At 44.0% G+C, this 21,283-nt stretch overlaps 1 protein-coding gene across 1 annotated transcript; it reads right to left on the bottom strand.

The window, feature by feature from the left end:
• Positions 1 to 634: 634 nt before the first annotated feature.
• LOC310666714 (vacuolar protein sorting-associated protein 29-like) lies at positions 635 to 10,567 on the bottom strand. The gene is made up of 4 exons (XM_083417996.1): positions 10,491 to 10,567; positions 6,756 to 6,947; positions 3,170 to 3,405; positions 635 to 923 (listed from the first exon to the last, which is right to left on the bottom strand). Exons 1-4 carry the CDS (start codon positions 10,491 to 10,493, stop codon positions 806 to 808), a joined length of 549 nt encoding a protein of 182 aa, XP_083274122.1. The 5' UTR covers positions 10,494 to 10,567; the 3' UTR covers positions 635 to 805.
• Positions 10,568 to 21,283: the final 10,716 nt, after the last annotated feature.

Below are 21,283 nucleotides of genomic sequence, written 5' to 3'. Positions count from 1 at the left end.
TGAGTCAAAATGAGAGTACCCCTAAACATTTTTTTAAGAAAAAAAGCACTGGGTATAATTTATTATTATTATTATTATTATTATTATTACTGTACGTAGGACTAGCATTAGCTGCAACCCAATGACCTTGATCAATACGTATGCACTTCACATGGTCTTTTTATATATGCGTGTGCATGCATATGAAACAAAATCAGATACACATGAGTATTTCTCCTGCCTATATTACGTTTCTGTGTTCCTCTCACCCTTCAGACCTTCCTACTTCCTAATCCTAAGCAAATATTCATGGAATGCTATGCAGTGGCTGGTTCTCAGAGACTGGTAGGGTAGAAGGCAAGGAGTCCAACAGTAGAGGGAGCCAGAGCTAGTGGCAGGCAGAGCCAACCGATTCTAGTTTTGTCCTCCTGTTCCTCCCCCTTGTTGAGTTGTACAAGCTTAACACAGAGGGGGGGAAGGAGGGTGATAGCCAGGAACACACACACACACCGGACTGGTTATTGTAAGAAGGCAAGAGAGTAGAGGCTGGCAGAGAACAGATTGAGGTTGGTGGGACAGGGGATCATTTGCTCAAAACTGTATAACATTTCCAAACCTATCCTCCTCTTTTTTCTTTTTTAAAAAAGGAATATAGTTCATTTTGCAACAGGTTTATTGATCCTACGTGTTTCAGTTGAAAGAGATCGCAAGCAGTTACAAGCACAAAATTCCCACTGAAATGCTCCAGTAATGTGCAGCCGCTTGGCATTTATGAATGGTCAAAACTGTCAGTGGCAAGAAGCATCTGAAAGGAAGGCAGCTTGATTTAAGGCTTCTTGTATTCAATCCTTTCCACTCTCACATCGTCTCCAATGAGCTGGTACACATAAGTCACAACTACGGTGGACTGGATATCCATCAGTACAAAGGAAGGAGTGATGTTTCTGGAAGTCACAAAATAATTTATGTTAGAAATGATGCAGCAGTTCTCAAAAAAAAATTACCAGCACCAGCTAATGGATAATTACCACGGGAACTCCCGCCGGGCTCTGCAGGCTTGCGGATAGCTTCCTGAAGCCAGGAGAGCGAGAGGGGTCGGTGCACACCGTCCCCTCTCGCTCTCCAGGCTTCAGCAAAAGCCTGAATTCGCTCCATAGGATGCACACACTTTTCCCCTTCATTTTTGGAGGGGGAAAAGTACGTCCTATAGAGTGAAAAATACGGTAATAGAGGACATTGCAGATTTTCTTCAAAGTACACGGTCAGTCTGAGCCTCGCAGGGAGGGAATAATGCCCTAAAATTCTGCGTTCAGATATTCAGTTGCAGAATTCTAGGGTTGCAGAATTTTCTGTTTGCAGAATTTTCTGTTTGCAGAATATTTGTTTTCTTTTATTTCATAAAAAAATATACAATGCTTGATTGTAAAAAAACAAAACAAAACCCTCAAAGCAGTATACAAAAAGATAAAACAATAAATCAATAAAAATTCACAACCATCCTTTGAAACATACAGAAGTTAAAATACTAAAACAGATTAAAATCACCTCAGCTTCCTAAACATCTCGGAAGGAATGTCTAAACAAGAAGGTTATAGGCAGGTTATAGAATAGTGTCATACCTTGGAAGTCAAGCGGAATCCGTTCTGGAAGTCCATTTGACTTCCAAAACGTTCAGAAACCAAAGCACAGCTTCTGGTTGGCTGCAGGAAGCTCTTGCAGCCTATCAGAAGTCACAGATGCTTCCAAAAACCAGAACACTCATGTTATGTATTGAAGTTCTCGCCCTGGCCACCAGGAGTATTGTGTATGTAGTTTTCACTCAGGTCCACCCCTGGGTTGTTGTTGCTACATTGTTGACAGCTGGCTGCCTATAAAAGCAGGCCGGCTGAGCTGTTTGCTGTTCAGTTCTGTCCCGCTTACAAATAAAGAGCTGCTTTGGAAGAATCACTGTGTCGTCTGCTATGTCTACCCACTATTCAACAACTCACTTCCGGGTTTTGATCGTTGGGGAGTTAATTCGTTCGGGAGCCAAGGCGTTCAAGACCCAAGGTACGACTGTACAGGGGTAGCTTGGTTAATGAACTCAATCCATTCTGGAAGTCCAGTCGACTTCCAAACCATTCGCAAAGCAAGGCGCGGTTTCGGATTGGCCCTGGAAACAATGCCAACAACCAAAACGGACATTCTGCTTCCAAAAAAACGTTCGCAAACTGGAACACTTACTTCCAGGTTTGCGGCATTCAGGAGCCAATTTGTTCGGGAACCAGGATACACTGTACATTTCACAAATGCACATATTATGTATTCCCTCATGGATTCCTGTGACCTGAGCCATAGTTCAAGGATAGAGCATCTGCTTTGCATGCTGTTACGGAAATTACCGGGGGCGGGGGCACATCTTTAAAGTTAAATATTACAAATATTATGCCTGAATGTATCCTTTCAACTTGACAGCTCAGGGAAGTTACCTAGCTTTAAAAATAATATAAAATCATCTCCTTTCCCAGTTTCCTCCATTCCAAAGCTATTTTCCCCTTGAAAAAGGACTCCAGGAAGTTCTCAGGGGTGACAATTGCTGGGCTCATTGTTAGCCAAAGGAAGCCAAATCTCATCACCTGACTCGCCTCAGGCTCCAGACATGCAAAGCAACCTCTATTGTACTTTTGGGTGGTGGGTACTTAAGACATATTTGTCTATGCTAATCTTATACCTGAGTCTTGCCCTGCCATGTCTGCTTATGCTAATCTTGTACCAAGGACTTTTCTGGACATGTTTGCCAAGGTTAACCCCTCTCCTTTTGTGACATGTCAGTGATGTAGCAATGATGCTGTACGAACTGTATTCTGGGATATGGTGGGAAAGTTTTAAAAGTCTTTGTCGCCCCATCCTCGGGGTTAAAATTTGCTCTTTGAACCTATTGCGCAATAAACTTTGGTCTACAGCTATTTGCTCCGGTTGGCTGGGCTCCTTTCTTTATTCCGCAGGGACCCGCGGGCTCTGCCCGACGAGCTGGGTGACTGAGCAGCCTCACACCTAGATTTTTCTGTGACAATGCAGGTCTTGTGTTCAATTCCTGGCATCTCCAGGTAAGACTGAGAGAGACACCTTGCCTGAAACCCTGGAAAGTTGCTGTCAGTCAGAATAGGCAATACTGTGCTAGATGAATCAGCTGAAAGATCTACCGTCTCACCTGTCCAAGGCATTGTAAGCGCCTGTGGCTGATCCCGGGTTGATGTATAACTTGTTTTCGTGCTCCAAAGCCTCAAATTTGTGTGTATGTCCTGAAATTAAGATGTCCACATCAAGCTGCCTGCGTAAAATGGCCAAGCTGTCCAGATCGCCCCAGGGAATAACTTGATGGCCGTGGATCAAGCCGATTCTGAATGGCCCAACCAGGATTATTTTCTGCAGCGGGTAACTTGTTCCCTGAAGAAAGAAAAAGAAAAGGAGGAGGTGGTTAATTGTTAACCGATGCACAAGTCAGAATCAACAATACAAGGTCAGACCCCTTCGTTTTTAAAAAAATACACACAGGTTCCTTCTAGTGTACCGTATTTTTTGCACTATAAGACTCACTTTTTCCCTCCTAAAAAGTAAGGGGAAATGTGTGTGCGTCTTATGGAGTGAATGCAGGCTGCACAGCTATCCCAGAAGCCAGAACAGCAAGAGGGGTCATTGCTTTCGCTGCGCAGCGATCCCTCTTGTTGTTCTGGCTTCTCAGATTCAGAATTTTTTTTTCTTGTTTTCCTCCTCCAAAAACTAGGTGCGTCTTATGGTCTGGTGCGTTTTATAGAGCGAAAAATATGGCATTTATTTCTGGGCTAAATCTTGAGAAAAAGCATATTGGGAAATAATGAATTGGGGAAAAAATGTTTAAAAGTACTTTAAAAAAACAACCCAGAGTCCTTTCTGTTGGGGATAATTCAGACGTAAATTCCCAGGTGTCAGGAAAGGTTATTTATGTATGCCAGTACTGCAGCCCATGTTTTGTTAGCCCCAAAATGGAAAACAAGCGAAGTACCAACTAAAGAAGAACGGCAACTTAAACTGATGCAATATGCACAGCTTGAGGACTTAACATATAGAATAAGAGAAGAAGAAGAACATACATTTAAAGAAGATTGGAAAATGTTTATTGAATATATGGGGGGAAATTGTGTATATTTTGAAAACGTGGGCAGCATTAAGATAAATTCAGGAGCACAAATAAGTTTTGATGGATGTAATAATGGAATACGGAATGGTTTGTTTTTTGTAAAACATGCGGGGATTTGTGATTTGCAAAATGTACCATGGAAAGAGAAGGGAAGTCATTGATATTAAGGTTGCTTAAATGAATATTCTAAAATGTAAAACAGAAATTTAATAAAAAATTTAGGAAAAAAGAAAAGGAAAAGGCATCATCTTGCATCTCCAACCAGAGAAACTGTTGTCTCATCACCATTGAACACTACACTAACTTACTAGGATTGGGAAAGATTCTGTACATTGTACCAAGGGTGGGGGGTGGCTGCCTGGACAGGTACATGGAGGAAGCAGTCTCTCCTCCCACCCCCAGGTATAATTCTCCAGGAGGGGGCTGTACATTATTATATAGGCCACACTGTACATTTAAACAGTCATGGCTTTCCCCAAAGAATTCTGGGAGCTTTAGTTTGTTCAGGGTGAGTTTTAGGAGACTCCCCTATTCCCCTTGCAATTCCCAAAGTGGTTTTTCCCAGGCAACTCTGAAAATTGTAGTTCGGGCGAAGGGGGCCTCCTTACAACTCTCGACACCCTTAAACTACAGCTCCCAGGATTCTTTGGGAGAAACCATAACTGTTTAAAGGGGTATCACAGTGCTTTAAACATATGGTGGAAATGTGACTTTGTGCTGGTCCCGAGGGTTAACTGTGCGGCGAGGTCTGAGTCCAGTCAAGGTCGAGGGTGCAGTATGGAGGCTGTCCGTCAAAGCTGAAGCTGGGTCCAAGGCAGGGAGTCGGGGCAGATGAAACTGATGGACTAATGGAAATGGCGGAAATGACTGGCAGAATCCGAGACCAGGGAGAAGAGTCGATGGAAGAAGATTGGAAAAAAATTAAAGTATATTTACAGAAATATTGTAAAATTAATGAATGTTAGAAGTATATTGGAATGAAGTTATATGGTTTTAGCAGAAGGGTTATTTAAGAATTTGAATATTAAGTGCTAATGTGTTAAATTGGAAAATTGAAAGTTAAATTGTGTTAAGATAAATTATAGAACAAAAATTGAAGAGGGAAAGGATTTGTCGAATTAGATAATTAGAACTAGAATACAAAAAAGGGAGGTGCGAGGAAGTCGAGGAAATAAGCTAATGAAAGATGTCAATATAAAAATTTGGATGTGTGTTTTTGTTTTGTTTTTTCTTATGTTGTATTGTTGTATTGTTTTCTTTTTTCTTTTTGTTGTCAATGTACTGTTTGTTGAATTTATGTACTGTTTTTCTTCTCATTGTTTTTTTCTTTATAATTATAAAATACCTAATAAAAATTTTATTTAAAAAAACAACAACAAGGCAGGGAGTCGGGTGGGGTCAGGAACTCTGGCAGAAGAGCAGGACAGGGTGCAGGCAGGAATAGGCCACCAACAATGTTGCTCCCGCAACCTGGGACTGGGGCTGGCTGGCTTTTATCTGCCCCGAGGCATAGGGTGGCCTCGGTCCACAAGTGACTCGCCTCTCCTGGCCTGGAGGCGAGCACTCCTCCTGCAGGAACTTAGTTCCTTCTGCCTCTCTGCCCTGAGCCTCTGCAGCTCAGGAGAGGCTGGGGGGTTACCGGACCCAGAAGCAACCTCAGCTTCCCCTGACGGGGCTGAGAGTGGAGCACCTGCAGGCAATGGGTCCTCCATCACCTCAGGAGCCAGAGCAGACTCAGCTGGTGCCTGCACCTGAGGATCCAGCACAGGTGAGGACCCTTCAGGCTCAAGCCCCAGCCCCGGCTCAGCTGGTTCTGGAGGCGGGGACTCCTGGGCAGGCTGGGATTCTTCAGGTTCAGCCTCCGAGTCCGAATCCCAGGCCATCACAGACTTAGGAGTAGCTCCCCATTGAGAAAAGAATAATTTGGGACGCAAGTAAAGCTGTTATGAGAGGGTTCTTGATACAACAAAATACATTAAAGAAGAGAGCACAACAGGAAAAGAGAGACAAAATTTTGGAGAAAATAAAAGAGAGTGAGAAGAGATTGAGAGCAAAACCAAAGTCACAGGAAATTTTGAGAGAAATAAAGTTATATCAAGTACAATCTATGCAAATGATAAATCAAGAGATAGAATGGAAAACTAGACAAATGAGACAAAAGACTTTTGAATCGGCAAACAAGTGTGGAAACTACTAGCCTAGCAAATGAGGAAAAGACAAAAATTAAATACAATTACCAATTTGGAGGTTGAAGGGAGGATTATACAGAACCCAGTCGAAATCAGAAACTGTTTTCAGAGGTATTTTATACAGCTATATTCACAACGGCCACAGAAAGAGGCGGACATAGATGAATTTTTGAAATCAAATGGACTACAAAAAATCTCTCAAGAGAATAAACTAAGGTTGAACTATAAAATAACAGAACAAGAGGTAGAAAGTGCCATTCAGAATATGCAACTGGGTAGATCTCCAGGGCCGGATGGACTGACTTCTAGATATTATAAGATGTTGAAAGAATGGTTGATACAACCCTTGAAAGAAGTTTGTAACGAAATATTGGAGGGGAGAAAGGCCCAGACTGGCAGCCAGTAACAAAGTTTTAAAGCTGTGCCCCTACCTCATCAAAGTCCCCTCTGACCACATGGACGTCCCCGGCCAACGTCCGCAGATAATCGTAGGTCTCCTTGGTACAGAGATTCCCCGTGCAGAGGATATGCTGGATCTTTCCAGGAACCAGGAGTTTCCGGAACTTGGCGGGGAGAGCGTTGCATCGGTGTGGAATGTGAAGGTCTCCAATCACCAGCACCAACTGTTTTGTTTTTTTCAAGCCCGGTGAAGGAAGAGTAGAAGCGAAAACGCCAGCAAAAAATGTTAGACTTTAGGCTTGTTCACACGTGAACCCAGGTACAAGTAGTCTCCACAGTGCTGGGGACAGTCATTGTAAGAATCTGATAACCTCAAGAGTTTGCTTGCTTTCCTCTTCCCTCCTCATTCTCACTTCCTCGTGTATCTATCTCACCTGATAGGGATCTTACGAAAGTGGCTCTGGGAGCCTTTTTCGGATGAAGAGCAGGTAGAAAGGCTTTAGTAAATAAGCGGAAAAGGAAATTTATCATAAACTTCAAGATGGGCAAAAGTCTAGGTTCTCCCCCAACCTTTTAATGAAGGGACTATGTAACATTTCACAACATCACCCTCCACCCTAACCTTTCACAGAGATAGTGATCTGGTCCTAGTACAAACTATTTCTTGGAACAAAAACCAAAGAAATGGCAAAATCTGGGGCATTGTTCCACCAACACTTTATCTTTCTAATCGCCCCAGTTCTGCAAACACATATGCACTTACCAGGAAAGACTTGCCAAAATCTTGTGAGTTTATCACATGACAATGAAAGGAATGTGTCCAATCTTAACTGAGTCTAAGTCAACTATGTACTCAAGAAAGACTCTCTTAATTGGGTTCCTATGAGTGTTCATGGCACAGAGGGACGTCTCAATCAGCGCCATGAGAGTTGTCTCTCCAACGAGTGAGTTTAGGATTGCAGACTAACGCTATGAATTTCAGAGGCCTGTGGTTTATTAGTTGTGGATATTAGCAGCACCCCTCGAGGGACGGCCTAAGAATTCTAAGGTCTCAAATATAGAATAAATGTTCATAAATGTACAAGGCAAAATCATACATAAGTATATAAACCACGCAGGGTGGTTAAAAATCAATGATTTTTTTTATTAAAAAAAAACACGGGGTTTTAAAAAATTTAAATTGGATTTTTTAAATATAAATTGGACTTTTAAAATAAAATGCTTTTGGAGGAAAAATCTTTCTAAAGATAGTTTTTGATTTAAGTTACATTATGGTCCAAAGGTTATTCACCAGGAAATAAGGATTTTAAAAAAGCTTTTCATGTGTGCTAAAACTCAGAGTCTAAGTTAAAAAAAAATAATGTTTAACCACATCAGTTAACAAACATATGCTATAATGTTACTGTTTTAGTTAAATAAATAGTTTAAATTGTTACTAAGAAAATGATTATTTTTCTCCTTCCAATAAAGTACAGCAGAAAAGTTGTCCAAATATAAACAATTGACTTATTAAACCTCACAATAATTTCATAATGATCTGTCTATGTATTTCTCATAGTATAGCCAAATAAGTAATTTTTGATATAACTGTAAAGACTACTCTGAAAATTTATTATTCCAAAAATGAAACCTTCATCTGGTTGTAAATATTAAGATTATACTGGCTTGCGATCTGAAGAAAAACCAGAGTATAGATTATACTGGCAAGAATGAGTCTTTCTGTGGAATGTCTTCCCATCAGATGGCAAGGAGATAAAGAACTATCTGACTTTTAGAAGACATCTGAAGGCAGCCATGTTTAGGGAAGCAAGAATAAGTCCTTCTGTAAAAAAATGATTTAAATCAAATCCACCCTGAAACCACGTGTCTTGTACAGGAGAACAATTTGACTCTTCCAAATTGACCTCAACTATTTCTCTGCAGGGAGGAAGGCACTGGGAAAAGCTTTCCAATTGTCTTTGGAATGTAGGGGCTTACACCTCCCTGCAAATAGTCTGTCAAGTATCTGTTAAACTATCAATATGTGTAAGAGATTCAGGAACTAAAGTGCTTATCATCTCAAAGGAATGGCAGTGCTACATGGAAAATGCAATCAAGTAGTTCGAAAGCACCCCAAAAAGTACAAGTAGATAAATAGGTACCACTCCAGCAGGAATGTAAACAGCAATTTTCATGCACTGCTCTGGTTTCACCAGAAGTGGCTTAGTCATGCTAGCCATATGACCCGGAAGCTGTCTGCGGACAAACGCCGGCTCCCTCGGCCAGTAAAGCGAGATGAGCACCGTCGTCCGTGACTGGACTTAACTGTCAGGGGTCCTTTAGTTTGGTTTTTTTAAAGGCATTATCAGGTATCCTGGCAGACAGGAGAGAAGCAACACTCTCAAATTTCTGCTAGAGAAATGTCTCCTTCTGTGATGTATGTATGGTGTTTTGGGGCATGGTCTTGGGCAACAGGGTGGGCAATTTCAAAAGTCTTTATAGGGGCTTGCGCACCATTGTTTGGGGGTTCTCCTCCCTCCTGCGTGTGGTGAGTGGGGACCCTGTTGCAACAGTTTATTTTCCTTAATCAGGCCTAGTGGCCGCTTTGCTTTCAATGTACTCCAGTTGGCCTCTGCTTTCTCTCCCACCAATAGAGATCTCCTGAGGGACTCTATACGGGCTCTATATACTCCATAAGGGAATTAGAGGTATTTTTCTAATAACTTTTTACTTTCAACCAGTCCAAGGGGTTGTTCTCGCTGCCACTTTCCCCTCAGTCTCAGTATTGCCATTGTACAACTCCACAGGGAGGAAGATGGGGACTAAACAAGAATTAGCTGGCTCCGTCTGCCATTGACTCTGGCACCCCCTACTGTTGGCCTCCAATGGTTGAGTGTGGCAGAAGTGGGTGTGGCCAAACACACCCCACTCTCTATACAGGCAAACCAAAGGCATGGTTGCCGTTCAAGGACACACCCCAAACAGATAGGTAATCACTAGAGGAGGATGCAGGGCAGGGCAGGACCAGTGAGGGGTGTGGCCCAAGGGCCACCTAAAGATGTCTAGAGGGCCACATCTGGCTCTCAGGCTGAAGGGCGAGGTCTACATGTTATGGGACTCCAGCACCCATCAGTCCCAGCTTGCATGCCCAGTGGTCTGGTGGGATTTGGAAGAACACATCCCTGATCTAAGGTATCGACCCAGAAACTGTGCATAATTTTCTCATTGCCTCTTTGCAAGTAGTAGAGCAGCTAGCTGAGACTCTGGTATTATAACACATGTTACAACCTGGAATTCCTTCTCCATAATCTAAGCCTTCTCTTGCTTGACTTTAGAGCCTGTTTTGAATGCGACACAGGAGGAAGAGGAAACAAGCCTCTGGGCATGTGCAGAGTATACATGCACACACCCCTATAGCTACAGCCTGCTCGCAACCGCAGCCCATCAATGCATTTGGAAGTGAGGCTTCCAGATCAAGAAGTCCATGTTACATAGACCCTTAAGCATCACTTTGAATGCTCTGTGTTAAGGTAAGTATGCAGATGATTTCTTCTGTAGGAGAGAGATTCTCTCTGCACTCAAAGGTATTATTTAGGAAGAGCTAAACTTTGGCACTGGAAAAGGCTTTCCCAGCCAGAGCCTTGGAACCTCCTCTGGCCTCAGAATAAGAGCTCTCCCTAGAATTCTGGCACAGCTGTGAATACTAAAACCACCCTTCCCTCCTTAAGGGAAGCAGCATTCCTCCAACCCTATGCAAAAGTCCCCCTTAGCCCCTGCCCCTTGCTCACCATCTTGTAAGACTTCCACCTTCTTCCTGGTATCCCAGCAGACAGCAAAGCAAACACACTGAATCACAAATGAAAGCTGTCCACAGCAGCTGCCAAATTAGTAGGTTTGTGGAGCTCCTGACACATGTGCAGTGCAAGCCCTGAAGCAACTGCCCTCGCCCTCACTGCCCTTTTGCATTCATCTCCCTTTTTAAAAACACTTCCGAGCTGGGGGTCCCGGTCCTGAAGGTTATTTGATACAGGGCTTCATTTAAAGGAGCAGCCAGGTTTTGCTGGGGCTGAGATCCAGGACCTGCTTTAAATATTAAGGTGGGTGTGGGGAATATTTGGCCCTTGGGATGTTGCCGAACTACAATTCCCATCAGCCCCAGCAAGCATAGGCAATGGCCAGGGACAGTGGCGTAGCGTGGGTTGTCAGCACCCGGGGCAAGGCAAGTAATTTGCGCCCCCTAACCCGTGGATTTGCGCCCCCTAACCCTAACCCCCAGATGTTGCGCCCGGTGCGGCTGGCCCCCCCTGCACCCCCCATGCTACGCCACTGGCCAGGGATGATGGGAGTTGTAGTTCAGCAAATGTCCAGAGGCACACAGATTCCACACACCCACTTTAATATTTAAAGGAGGTTCTGCATCCCAACCATTTCTGGGTATTCCTAAAAAAAAAAGCTCAACAACGTTTCCTTTTTGAAATATGGCAACCCTAGGTAGATATTACTCCCACTTTGTAGTGGGAACAGACAAATCTGTCAGTCTCACTTTCTCATTTTTCCATTCAATTCTCTACATTTCCACATCATTCTGAATTTTTTTAAGGCATTATGAAAATTCATCTGTGAATTTCTCTTTGCACTTTCCCCAAATACAGTTTTTGTTTTGCAAAGCCATTTCCCCCAACATAATGCAATTTTAATTTGTGGACATATATCCTTTTTAAAAGGCACACTTTGCCCTAGCAAACGCATTTTCCTGCAGTTATACTCGGCTGGATAACTGCATTGTGAAATTCAGAGAGCAGCAAATTTCAAAGGAAGGCCCTGTCGCGGTTCATGTGTTGTTTTCGGGAAGACCAAATTGGGTAGGTCTGCCCTTAAGTGTGAGCTGAATTCAATTGCTCTCCCCTTCCTGCTTGGAACATGGGTGACAGAAGATGAGAATGAACCTACAGCCAGATGACCTGTAATCTCAGTTCATGGATCAAACCTAGTGGAAGCTGCTCCATGGGGCCAACTGGGGCACCAGCCTCAGTCTCCATTCCTACTTCCACCCAGTCCAGAGGGTGACAGTGGCACTGACTGTTAGCTTTGCTATATATATGTAAACCATATGTTCATTAATGTACAGTGGTGCCTCGCAAGACGAAAAGAATCCGTTCCACGAGTCTCTTCGTCTAGCGGTTTTTTCGTCTTGCGAAGCAACCCTATTAGCGGATTAGCGGATTAGCGCTATTAGCGGTTTAGCAGCTATTAGCGGCTATTAAAGGCTTAAGGGATTAGCGGATTAGCTGCTAAAAGGCTATTAGCAGTTTAGTGGCTTAGAAAAAGGGGGTGGGGAGCGGAAAAAAATCGCAAGAATCGCAAGACATTTTCGTCTTGCGAAGCAAGCCCATAGAGAAATTCGTCCTGCGAAGCGCATTGAAAAACGGAAAACCCTTTCGTCTAGCGGGTTTTCCGTCTTGCGAGGCATTCATCTTGCGGGGCACCACTGTACTAGGCAAACACATACATAAGTATATAAACCATGTGTCTGAAATAGTACAGGAGAGCAATCCTGAAGCCATTTTGACTCTCCCAATGACCTCAAAATTTCCTCTGCAGTAAGGGAGGCAAATTGTGAAAGCCTTCCCATTGTCTTTTTGCTTCCAAAACCTGCCTTAAGAGCATATTTGTGTATGAATCGGGTGAGCCTTTGACCTGTATTCAAGAACTAAAGTATTAACCATCTCAAAAGAATGGCCAGGCTGCTCAAGTAATGCAATCAGTGACCATTCTCAGGTAGCCTGGCAGACAGGATTTCTGCCTTAGACCGCCTCCTTCTGTGATGTATGTATGATGTTTCGGGGGTGGTTTTGGGCTCCAGGGTGGTCAATTTCAAAAGTCTTTATAGGGGCTTTTGCACCATTGTTCAGGGTTCTCCTCCTGAGGCATCTGATCAAGATCTGTATTTTAAATTGAGCTTAAAAAATATATATATTTGCAAATGCTTGTTTCATGCCAGGCAGAAACCAGCTGGCTGAGTACTTTTGCAGTTGTTTATCCTCTTGAACAGGGCCCCTCGGTGATTTATAGCAGCACCTCAAAGTTGTAAAAGGAGCAAAAGCTGGGAGCAGAGGTCATACAATCAAGAATACAATCAAGCTGCAAAAACACTAATTAAGAGTTGGTAAATAGTTTACCGTGTGCCTCCCATCAGCCACATTTTCCTAAGGTTAAAGGGCAAGAGCTAATAGGAACAGCAGCTGGCTGGGAAAGGGGGGTGTAAAATGAAGAGGTTTTTCTCTTTCTGAGTTTCTTTTACTCTGCAAAGGCCTTTTCTGCTAAAAATCTATCTATGTTATGTATGAAATATATTGGCTTTAATGTAATTATGCAAAGGATTTAGAAAGTAAGAAATGTTAGATTCTTATGTTAGATTCTTATTTCATTGATGGTGTGTGAGAAGGTGAACCCAAAATCTCTGTTACCATGAGCCATCTGTTTTAGCCATCTGTTTTGGAGTGAAGGGGCAATAGAGCAATAGGGCAAAAAGGGCAAAAGGTGATCTGGTAATTAAGGTGCCTTGTCGAGGCAAATGTAAGATATATGACTACTTGTCTGCCATTTATGGATAGAAGGAAATATAGCTCTTTGTCTCCCATAAAAGGTAATAGGAAATGGATGTATCTTTTATGATTGGTTCTAGCAGACAGCCAATAGGAATTTCAACCAGGCTGATTGGACAGAGGCAGCCAAAGGAGGAGTAAGGGGGCTGGGCTGAGGAAATATAAGTGCTGGCCACCAGGGCTGGAGTGTGCAGAGCTTTGGTAACCATATACCACTGTGCCTATCATTTATTTGTCTGACAAATAAATTATTATTTTAATTTCTCTATTGCTGCGTTGAATATTTCATTCCAGCTAAGCATTAACCACAAGCAGGGTGCTACATTCCCTCCTGTGTGTGGTGAGTGGGGACCCTGTTGCAACAGTTTAACTGGGCTAATAGCATCCAAGGGGCTGTTGTTCCATACATAAAGAGTCTTTTCTACTCCTTCGGTATGTCGTTACCTATAATTCCTAATAAAAATGCTTCTGGTTTCTTAACAAAAGTTATTAAAAGCATTTTCTTCATTTCATTATATATCATCTCCCAGAAAGCTTCTATTGCCTTACAGGCCCACCACATATTATAAAAGGTACCTTCTTTTTATTTACATTCCCAGCAAATATTAGTACTTGTCCTATACATTTTTGCTAACTTAGTAGGAGTCAAACACCGCCCGTACATCATTTTCATATAATTTTCTTTCAGTGTACAACATTGCCTGACTTGATCTACAATGTCATGTCCCTCACCTATAGACTCCAGGATGAAAAGGAGAATTGCTGGAAGCATCTTGGGGGGGGGGGGAGCAGAGATTCTTTCTGAAGCAAAACAGATTCTGATCAGTGGCGTAGCGTGGGTTGTCAGCACCCAGGGCAAGGCAAGTAATTTGCGCCCCCCCCTGCACTGTCCCTCCCCCAGATAGTCCCTCGCTCTCTCTCCGCACCACACCGCACCGCACGCCTGGCACCCTCCCCTCCACAGTGGGTGGCGACCCGGCGGCTCGGATCGGATTCGCACAGCCAGCACTGCAGTGAGAGAGAGTGAGTGAGCCAGGTAGGGGCAGAGAGCTGCGAGTGCGAGCACGCCCCCCCCCCCCCAATGTTGCGCCCGGTGCGGCCGGCCCCCCCTTCACCCCCCACGCTACGCCACTGATTCTGATTGGCACCCTCTCAGAACTCTCTTAAACCCACAGACGAGAAGGGAGCTTCCTCTTCGTGCAAATGTCAGGCCCTTTACGTAATGTCCCTGGAACATAGCAGGGTAACATAGCTACCAGCGGGAAAGCAAACCAGCACCCACTTTCCTGGGCCTCAACAAACTCATTCATTCTGATTGGTTTGCAGGAAAGTTAGGTGATTATTCTCCCCCAATTATATTTTAGTAAATTTCAACATTTTTAACATTTACAACCGAATCACAGTTTTGTCTTTTCTCTTACTTTTATCAACTTCCCACCCCGTTTTCCAAGGAGTTGTGGTTTCTCCCCTTCTGTCTTTTAAATCGTATTATAATCTAATTACTTCTGTTGCTCTTAGCTCAAATCCTGCTCTCGGGTTTATCATACTATAATATTTCTTTAAGTAGTTTGAAAAAGGCATCCATACTTCCATAAAACATTCATCATTGGATTCTCTTAATTTTGCTGTTAATTTTGCCATAGCTTCCTGATTTGGAGGTTAGGTGATTTAAGCAAGCGTTATGCAGTACACTTCCCCATCAATTCCTTATCAAAAAGTCCAGTCTTGTGGGTGAAATGGAATAATAATAATAATAATAATAATAATAATAATAATAATAATTAATAATAATAATTTATTATTTATACCCCGCCCATCTGGCTGAGTTTCCCCAGCCGCTCTGGGCAGCTCCCAATCTAGTGTTAAAAACAATACAACATTAAATATTAAAAACGTCCCTAAACAGGGCTGCCTTGAGATGTCTTTAAAAGATAGGATAGCTGCTTATTTCCTTCGCATCTGAAGGGAGGGCGTTCCACAGGGTGGACGCCACTACTGAGAAGGCCCTCTGTCTGGTTCCCTGTAACCTCACTTCTCGCAATGAGGGAAACGCCAGAAGGCCCTCGGTGCTGGATCTCAGTGTCCAGGCTGAACGATGGGGGTGGAGGCGCTCCTTCAGGTATACAGGAGAAGACCAGCCGACCCATTATAATCGCACAGCCTGAATTTTCCCAGCATGTGGTTTCATCCCACCCCCAAAAATAGTGACAGTCGGGGGGGCGGTTCCTTTGCTTCTGAGTAGGCATGAGCAAGACCTGAGTTGGGTCAGCAGCTGATGGGGCTCATTTGACAGCCAAACATAGGGCAAGCATATGTGTTTGTGTTTTCTAGTGTGTCTTTAATCTGACTTACAAAGACCTTCTTGACTTTTAAAACAATTCCATCACAGAGAAGCTTTTGAGGAGTAAATGCATGCAATAGAAAAGGATGGCAATGGACTATCCTGCAATCTGCAGGAAAATGCAGAAGTGGGGCGGTTCAAGGCAAGACCCTGTTACAGCACCGATAGTTGAGTGGAACAGCTGTATCTGATGTAGCCTAAGCAAATGTGTGTGGGTCAACATTGCCACCTACTGGCTACATGATGCCACTGCCACTTAAGCAAATGTATATGGGACAACATTGCCACCTACTGGCTACATGATGCCACTGCCACTACGTTGTTTATTATTATTTGTTATATAGTCGTGTCCAACTCTTTGTGACCCCATGGACCAGAGCACGCCAGGCACTCCTATCTTCCACTGCCTCTTGCAGTTTGGTCAAATTATTATTATTATTATTATTATTATTATTATTATTATTATTAGATCTATTATTATTATTATTATTATTATTATTATTATTATTTATAACCCACCCATATGGATGGGTTTCCTCAGCCACTCTGAGCAGCTGACAGCATATGTAAAACATAGAAAAACATCAAACATTAAAAACTTCCCGATATTTATGTATGTACTGTATGTATTAATTTATTTCTATTTATTTACTTGCTTACTTACTTGTTCATTTATTTATTGCCATATCTTCAACATTTCTACAGCAGCAGAGGTTTAAGAAATGTCACACGTTTGCCTGTCAGAGTAGATTTTTTGGTATTTGGTTATGGGGAAACCACAAGGTGGGGGCCTGAAAAAGTTCAAGATGCACTATGTTAAAAGGGAAACCACACTGTATCTGCACAGGATATCACGCTACAGGTGTTCAGGACAAATATGCAGGTGTAGAAGGGGTGACCCAAGGGATTTCAGAACCGAGAGTGCAGTGAAATGTAGTTGGGCCACCTAGCTAGCCATGCGCACAGAGGTTTGTGTATGTGAATCGCCAACTACAGCGTTGGAGACAAAAAGTTCTAATTTTGTGCCAGGATTTCAGAGTGGCCACCTGGTGGGGTGTCAATGCACCAAGGATCAAAATATGGCATTGAGCAGGGGTCCGCAAGCTTTTTCAGCAGGGGGCCAGTCCACTGTCCCTCAGACCTGGTGGGGGGCCAGACTTTTTATGGGGGGGGGATGAATGAATTCCTATGCCCCACAAATAACCCAGTGATGCATTTTAAATAAAAGCACACATTCTACTCATGTAAAAACATGCTGATTCCCGGACCATCCGCGGGCCGGATTTAGAAGGCGATTGGGCCAGATCCAGCCCCCAGGCCTTAGTTTGCCTACCCATGACATTGAGCAATGCAAAAAGAGCAGTGCAGAAGTGTTCTGAGTAGTTAGCAGTGGTTTGTTTGTTTGTTTGTCTGTTTGTTTTAGCTGGAGAGCAGTTTTGGCACATCTCCGGGGGGAGACATTGTGGGCTGGCACTCCCCCCGCCTGCTTCTTGCCATTATGTACTTCTGAGAAGAGGGACGCGGGTGGCGCTGTGGGTTAAACCACAGAGCCTAGGACTTGCCAATCAGAAGTTCGGCGGTTCGAATCCCCGCAACGGGGTGAGCTCCCGTTGCTCGGTCCCTGCTCCTGTCAACCTAGCAGTTCGAAAGCACGTCAAAGTGCAAGTAGATAAATAGGTACCACTCTGGTGGGAAGGTAAATGGTGTTTCCGTGCCCTGCTCTGGTTCGCCAGAAGCGGCTTAGTCATGCTGGCCACATGACCCGGAAGCTGTATGCCGGCTCCCTCGGCTAATAAAGCTAGATGAGCGCCGCAACCCCAGAGTTGGCCACGACTGGTCCTAATGGTCAGGGGTCCCTTTACCTTTACTTCTGAGAAGTCCAAAATGAACATTTCAAGTCAAAACAGAAGCTGCCCAGTGAATACATGTCTACACTTTTATTTATATCTATGACTCCACCTAGCTCCTAGCCACTCCTAGCCATGATTGGTCAAGCTATGGGGCGGGGACAATTCATTATTTCCTTTTCTTCAATCCATCACCCATGTAGCAGCAATGGCAGACCCCCCCAACATTTCTCCAATGAAAATAGGGACGCCCCATTCCATCATGATAATTTTTACTATTTATAACCTACACATCTTACTGGGTTGTCCCAGCCACTCTGGGCAGCTTCCCACATACATAAAAACATAGTAAAACATTATGACACACAAACCACGTGACAAGGATAACTGTGATTTTAAAGATGAATGGGAACCTTTTACAAAATATTTGAAGAAGCAACAAAATGAACTGGACTCTTTGGCAGGTTTTGAATTAACATTCACAAACTCTTTATTGTAATATATAGATAGATAATTTTAGGACCTTTACCATTTTACAACATGCAGACAGAAAGATGTGTTGAGAAACCAGAGAAAGGTACAATCAGATTACAAGCAAAAACACAAAGCTTTTCATAAGCTAACACCTTTAAAATATTTCCCATCCCTGCAATTGTAAGTCAGCAAGCCTTAATCGGAAATGCAAAATCCGTTCTCGGGAAGTTTATCTCCCATTCCTGTGTACGGTTGTATCGCAAACATGGTAGGCTGTTCAGTGGTGTCGTACGACAAGCAATAATACACAGCCTCATCTTCTGCTTGGAGGTTGGAGATGGTTAAGGTGGCAGAATTGGATGACTCATCAAAGGAACCGGAGAATCGCTCTGGGATTCCGGAGGATCTGCTGCTGAAGCCGAATATCAGTGGCTTAGGGGAACTGCCAGGCTTATGCTGATACCAGGAGACAGCGTAGCTCGCAATGTTTCCACTGCTCCTGGTGCAAGAGATGTTGATGGTTTCTCCAGGGGATGCTGATAAGAGCAGTGGCTGAGTCAACACGAACCGGGCCAAATCCCCTGAAAGAAAGCATAGGCACCATGAAGGTTTTCACTTCAAGCTAAGACAAAGGGGTAGAAAGCCAAGGGGAAAGAAGAAGGCCTTGATCAGGGTTTCTCAAACTTGGGTCTCCAGCTGTTTTTGGACTACAGTTCCCATCATCCCTGACCACTGGTCCTGCAAGCTAGGGATGATGGGAGTTGTTATGTACTGAGTTGAATAGGATCCAAAAGGCAGCAGTCTGATTGGTCCTAGAACAATAGGATCCAAAATGCAGCAGTGTGATTGGTCCTAGAACAGTAGGATTCAGAATGCAGCAGTCTGATTGGTCCTAGAACAATGCAGCAGTATGATTTATCCGCAGGAGCCACCCAATCCAGCTCCAGGTGGAAGTGAATCCACAACCTGATTGCCCCACAGGAGAATCCCGGAATTAGCCAATCACATGCGGCCCATTGTGTAAATAATGTATATAAAGCAGATATTTTGGAGGAACCTTCATTCCTCACTACTATGAGCTGAATAAAGAGCATGAAATCCACACTCGACTCCGAGTATATTTCAGGAGTTGTAGTCCAAAAACAGCTGGAGACCCATGTGTGGGAAACACTGGTCTAGATAATGGATGGGGAACCTTGTGGCCCTCTAGATCAGCCTTTCTCAACCTTGGGTCTCCAGATGTTGTTGAACTACAACTCCCATCACCCCTAGCTAGCAAGGCCAGAGCTCAGGAATGATGGGAGTTGTAGTCCAACGACATCTGGGGACCCACAGGTTGAGAACCGCTGCTCTAGATGTTGCTGGACTCTCATCAGTATGGTCAGTGGTCAGAAATGATGGGCTAGGCACTCTAGGACCTAGAGCAGGGATAGGGAACTGGTGGCTATCCAGAAGCTGCTGGACTACAACTCCCATCAGCCCTTGTTATTGACCATGCTGGCTGGGGCTTAGGGGAGCTGGAGTCCAGCAACATCTGGAGTGCCACTGGTTCCCCGCCACTGCTCTAAGACCTAGCCCAGTGTTTCCCAAACTTGGGTTTCTAGATGTTTTTGGACTACAACCCCCATCACCCCTAGCTAGAAAGAGCAGTCAGGGGTGATGGGAATTCTATTTTTTTTTAATTCAATTCAACCCTAACATACAACAATACAAACAACCAAATAAAAGACTTCCTTTATCCTGTATCTGGCCTCCTTATTTACTCCTTATAAACTGTTTCCTTTATGAATAGTTATTAAGATTTTTCTAATTATAACTTAAATCTCCACAAAGGCTCCTGCAGACATTAATCGAAACAAGTCCAGGTATGTATTTTAGGGCACTGTTTTGTGAAGTATTCTCTGCATTTTCCCCATGCTTTGTGAAACTCTTGTCTAGTGTGATGTCTAATTGCCTCTGTTAATCTAGCCAGTTCATTTTCCTCTAACAGTTTGTCTTGCCATTCCATTTTTGTTGGCACAGTTTCTTTTTTCCAGTTTTTAGCAATTAGGATCCTTGCTGCTCCTGTGGCATAGAGGAATATTTTCTGATGGGAATTCTAGTCCAAAAGTAGATGGAGATGCAATTTTGGGCAACACTGGCCTAGGGGGGAAAGCCTGCTCCCTGGGAGATAAAGGTAAAGGTACCCCTGCCCATACGGGCCAGTCTTGACAGACTCTAGGGTTGTGCGCCCATCTCACTCAAAGAGGCCAAGGGCCAGCGCTGTCCGAAGACACTTCCGGGTCACGTGGCCAGCGTGACATCGCTGCTCTGGCGAGCCAGAGCCGCACACGGAAACGCCGTTTACCTTCCCGCTAGTAAGCGGTCCCTATTTATCTACTTGCACCCGGGTGTGCTTTCGAACTGCTAGGTTGGCAGGCGCTGGGACCGAACAACGGGAGCGCACCCCGCTGCGGGGATTCGAACCGCCGACCTTTTGATCAGCAAGCCCTAGGCGCTGAGGCCTTTACCCACAGTGCCACCTGCGTCCCTTCCCTGGGAGATAGAAAGGATATATACAGAAAAAAATTACATTAGGAAACCCATTTCCTTTACCTGTGCAGTGACTGAAGAGGATCAGAAGGAAAAGAGCCCAGGCCATGATTGGGAAATGGGGAGAAAACTGGCTTCTTGAGATAAAGGCTTCTCTGAAAACAAAGTTCTCCTCTTCGCACTTAAGACAGCAAAGAGGAAAATTCAAATGCATGCAAATAGGCTTCCTATTCTTCGGCTGTTGTTTAAGCATCATTGCTCACTTGTGGGCTTAAACCAAGAGCGTTCCTGATTTCATCTCAGACAGAATATTCACAACTTTGTGTTCTTCTAATCGCTCGTTGGTTTCTAACGAAACTTTTTCAAGCATGCAGTAGTGGTGGGGACAAAGGCAAAAACATTTATAAAAGTATGCTATCCTATTGCAAAGGATGGTGTAGAAGAGCAACATTTTTTATAATAAATCCGCTTCACTTCCCAGTGGGGAGGAGTTGCTGTGGACCACATGGTCACCCACTTCTCACCGGGGGCGGGGGACTTTGTCCCCCATTGCCTGGGGGGTCCCAGTCATGTCAGAGCCCGGCCAGCCAGTCCGCTGGCCGGGGGGTCGTGGCTGGGACAGTTTAGACCGAGGAGCGAACCAGAGGACATCCTCTTTGGCTCGCATCCTCAATCACCCACCCTCTCTCCCTATTTGCAGGTTAGGCACTGGCCTTGCTACGGACTTTGGTTGGTTGCCTTGGTTGTCCGAAGGGCCTGGTAGGAATTTTTCCACTTGGCAA

This window comes from Podarcis tiliguerta (assembly GCF_965153285.1).
Source record: "Podarcis tiliguerta genome assembly, chromosome: 16".
Classification (NCBI taxonomy): Eukaryota; Metazoa; Chordata; class Lepidosauria; order Squamata; family Lacertidae; genus Podarcis; species Podarcis tiliguerta.
This window is presented reverse-complemented; position numbering and strand designations above follow the sequence as displayed.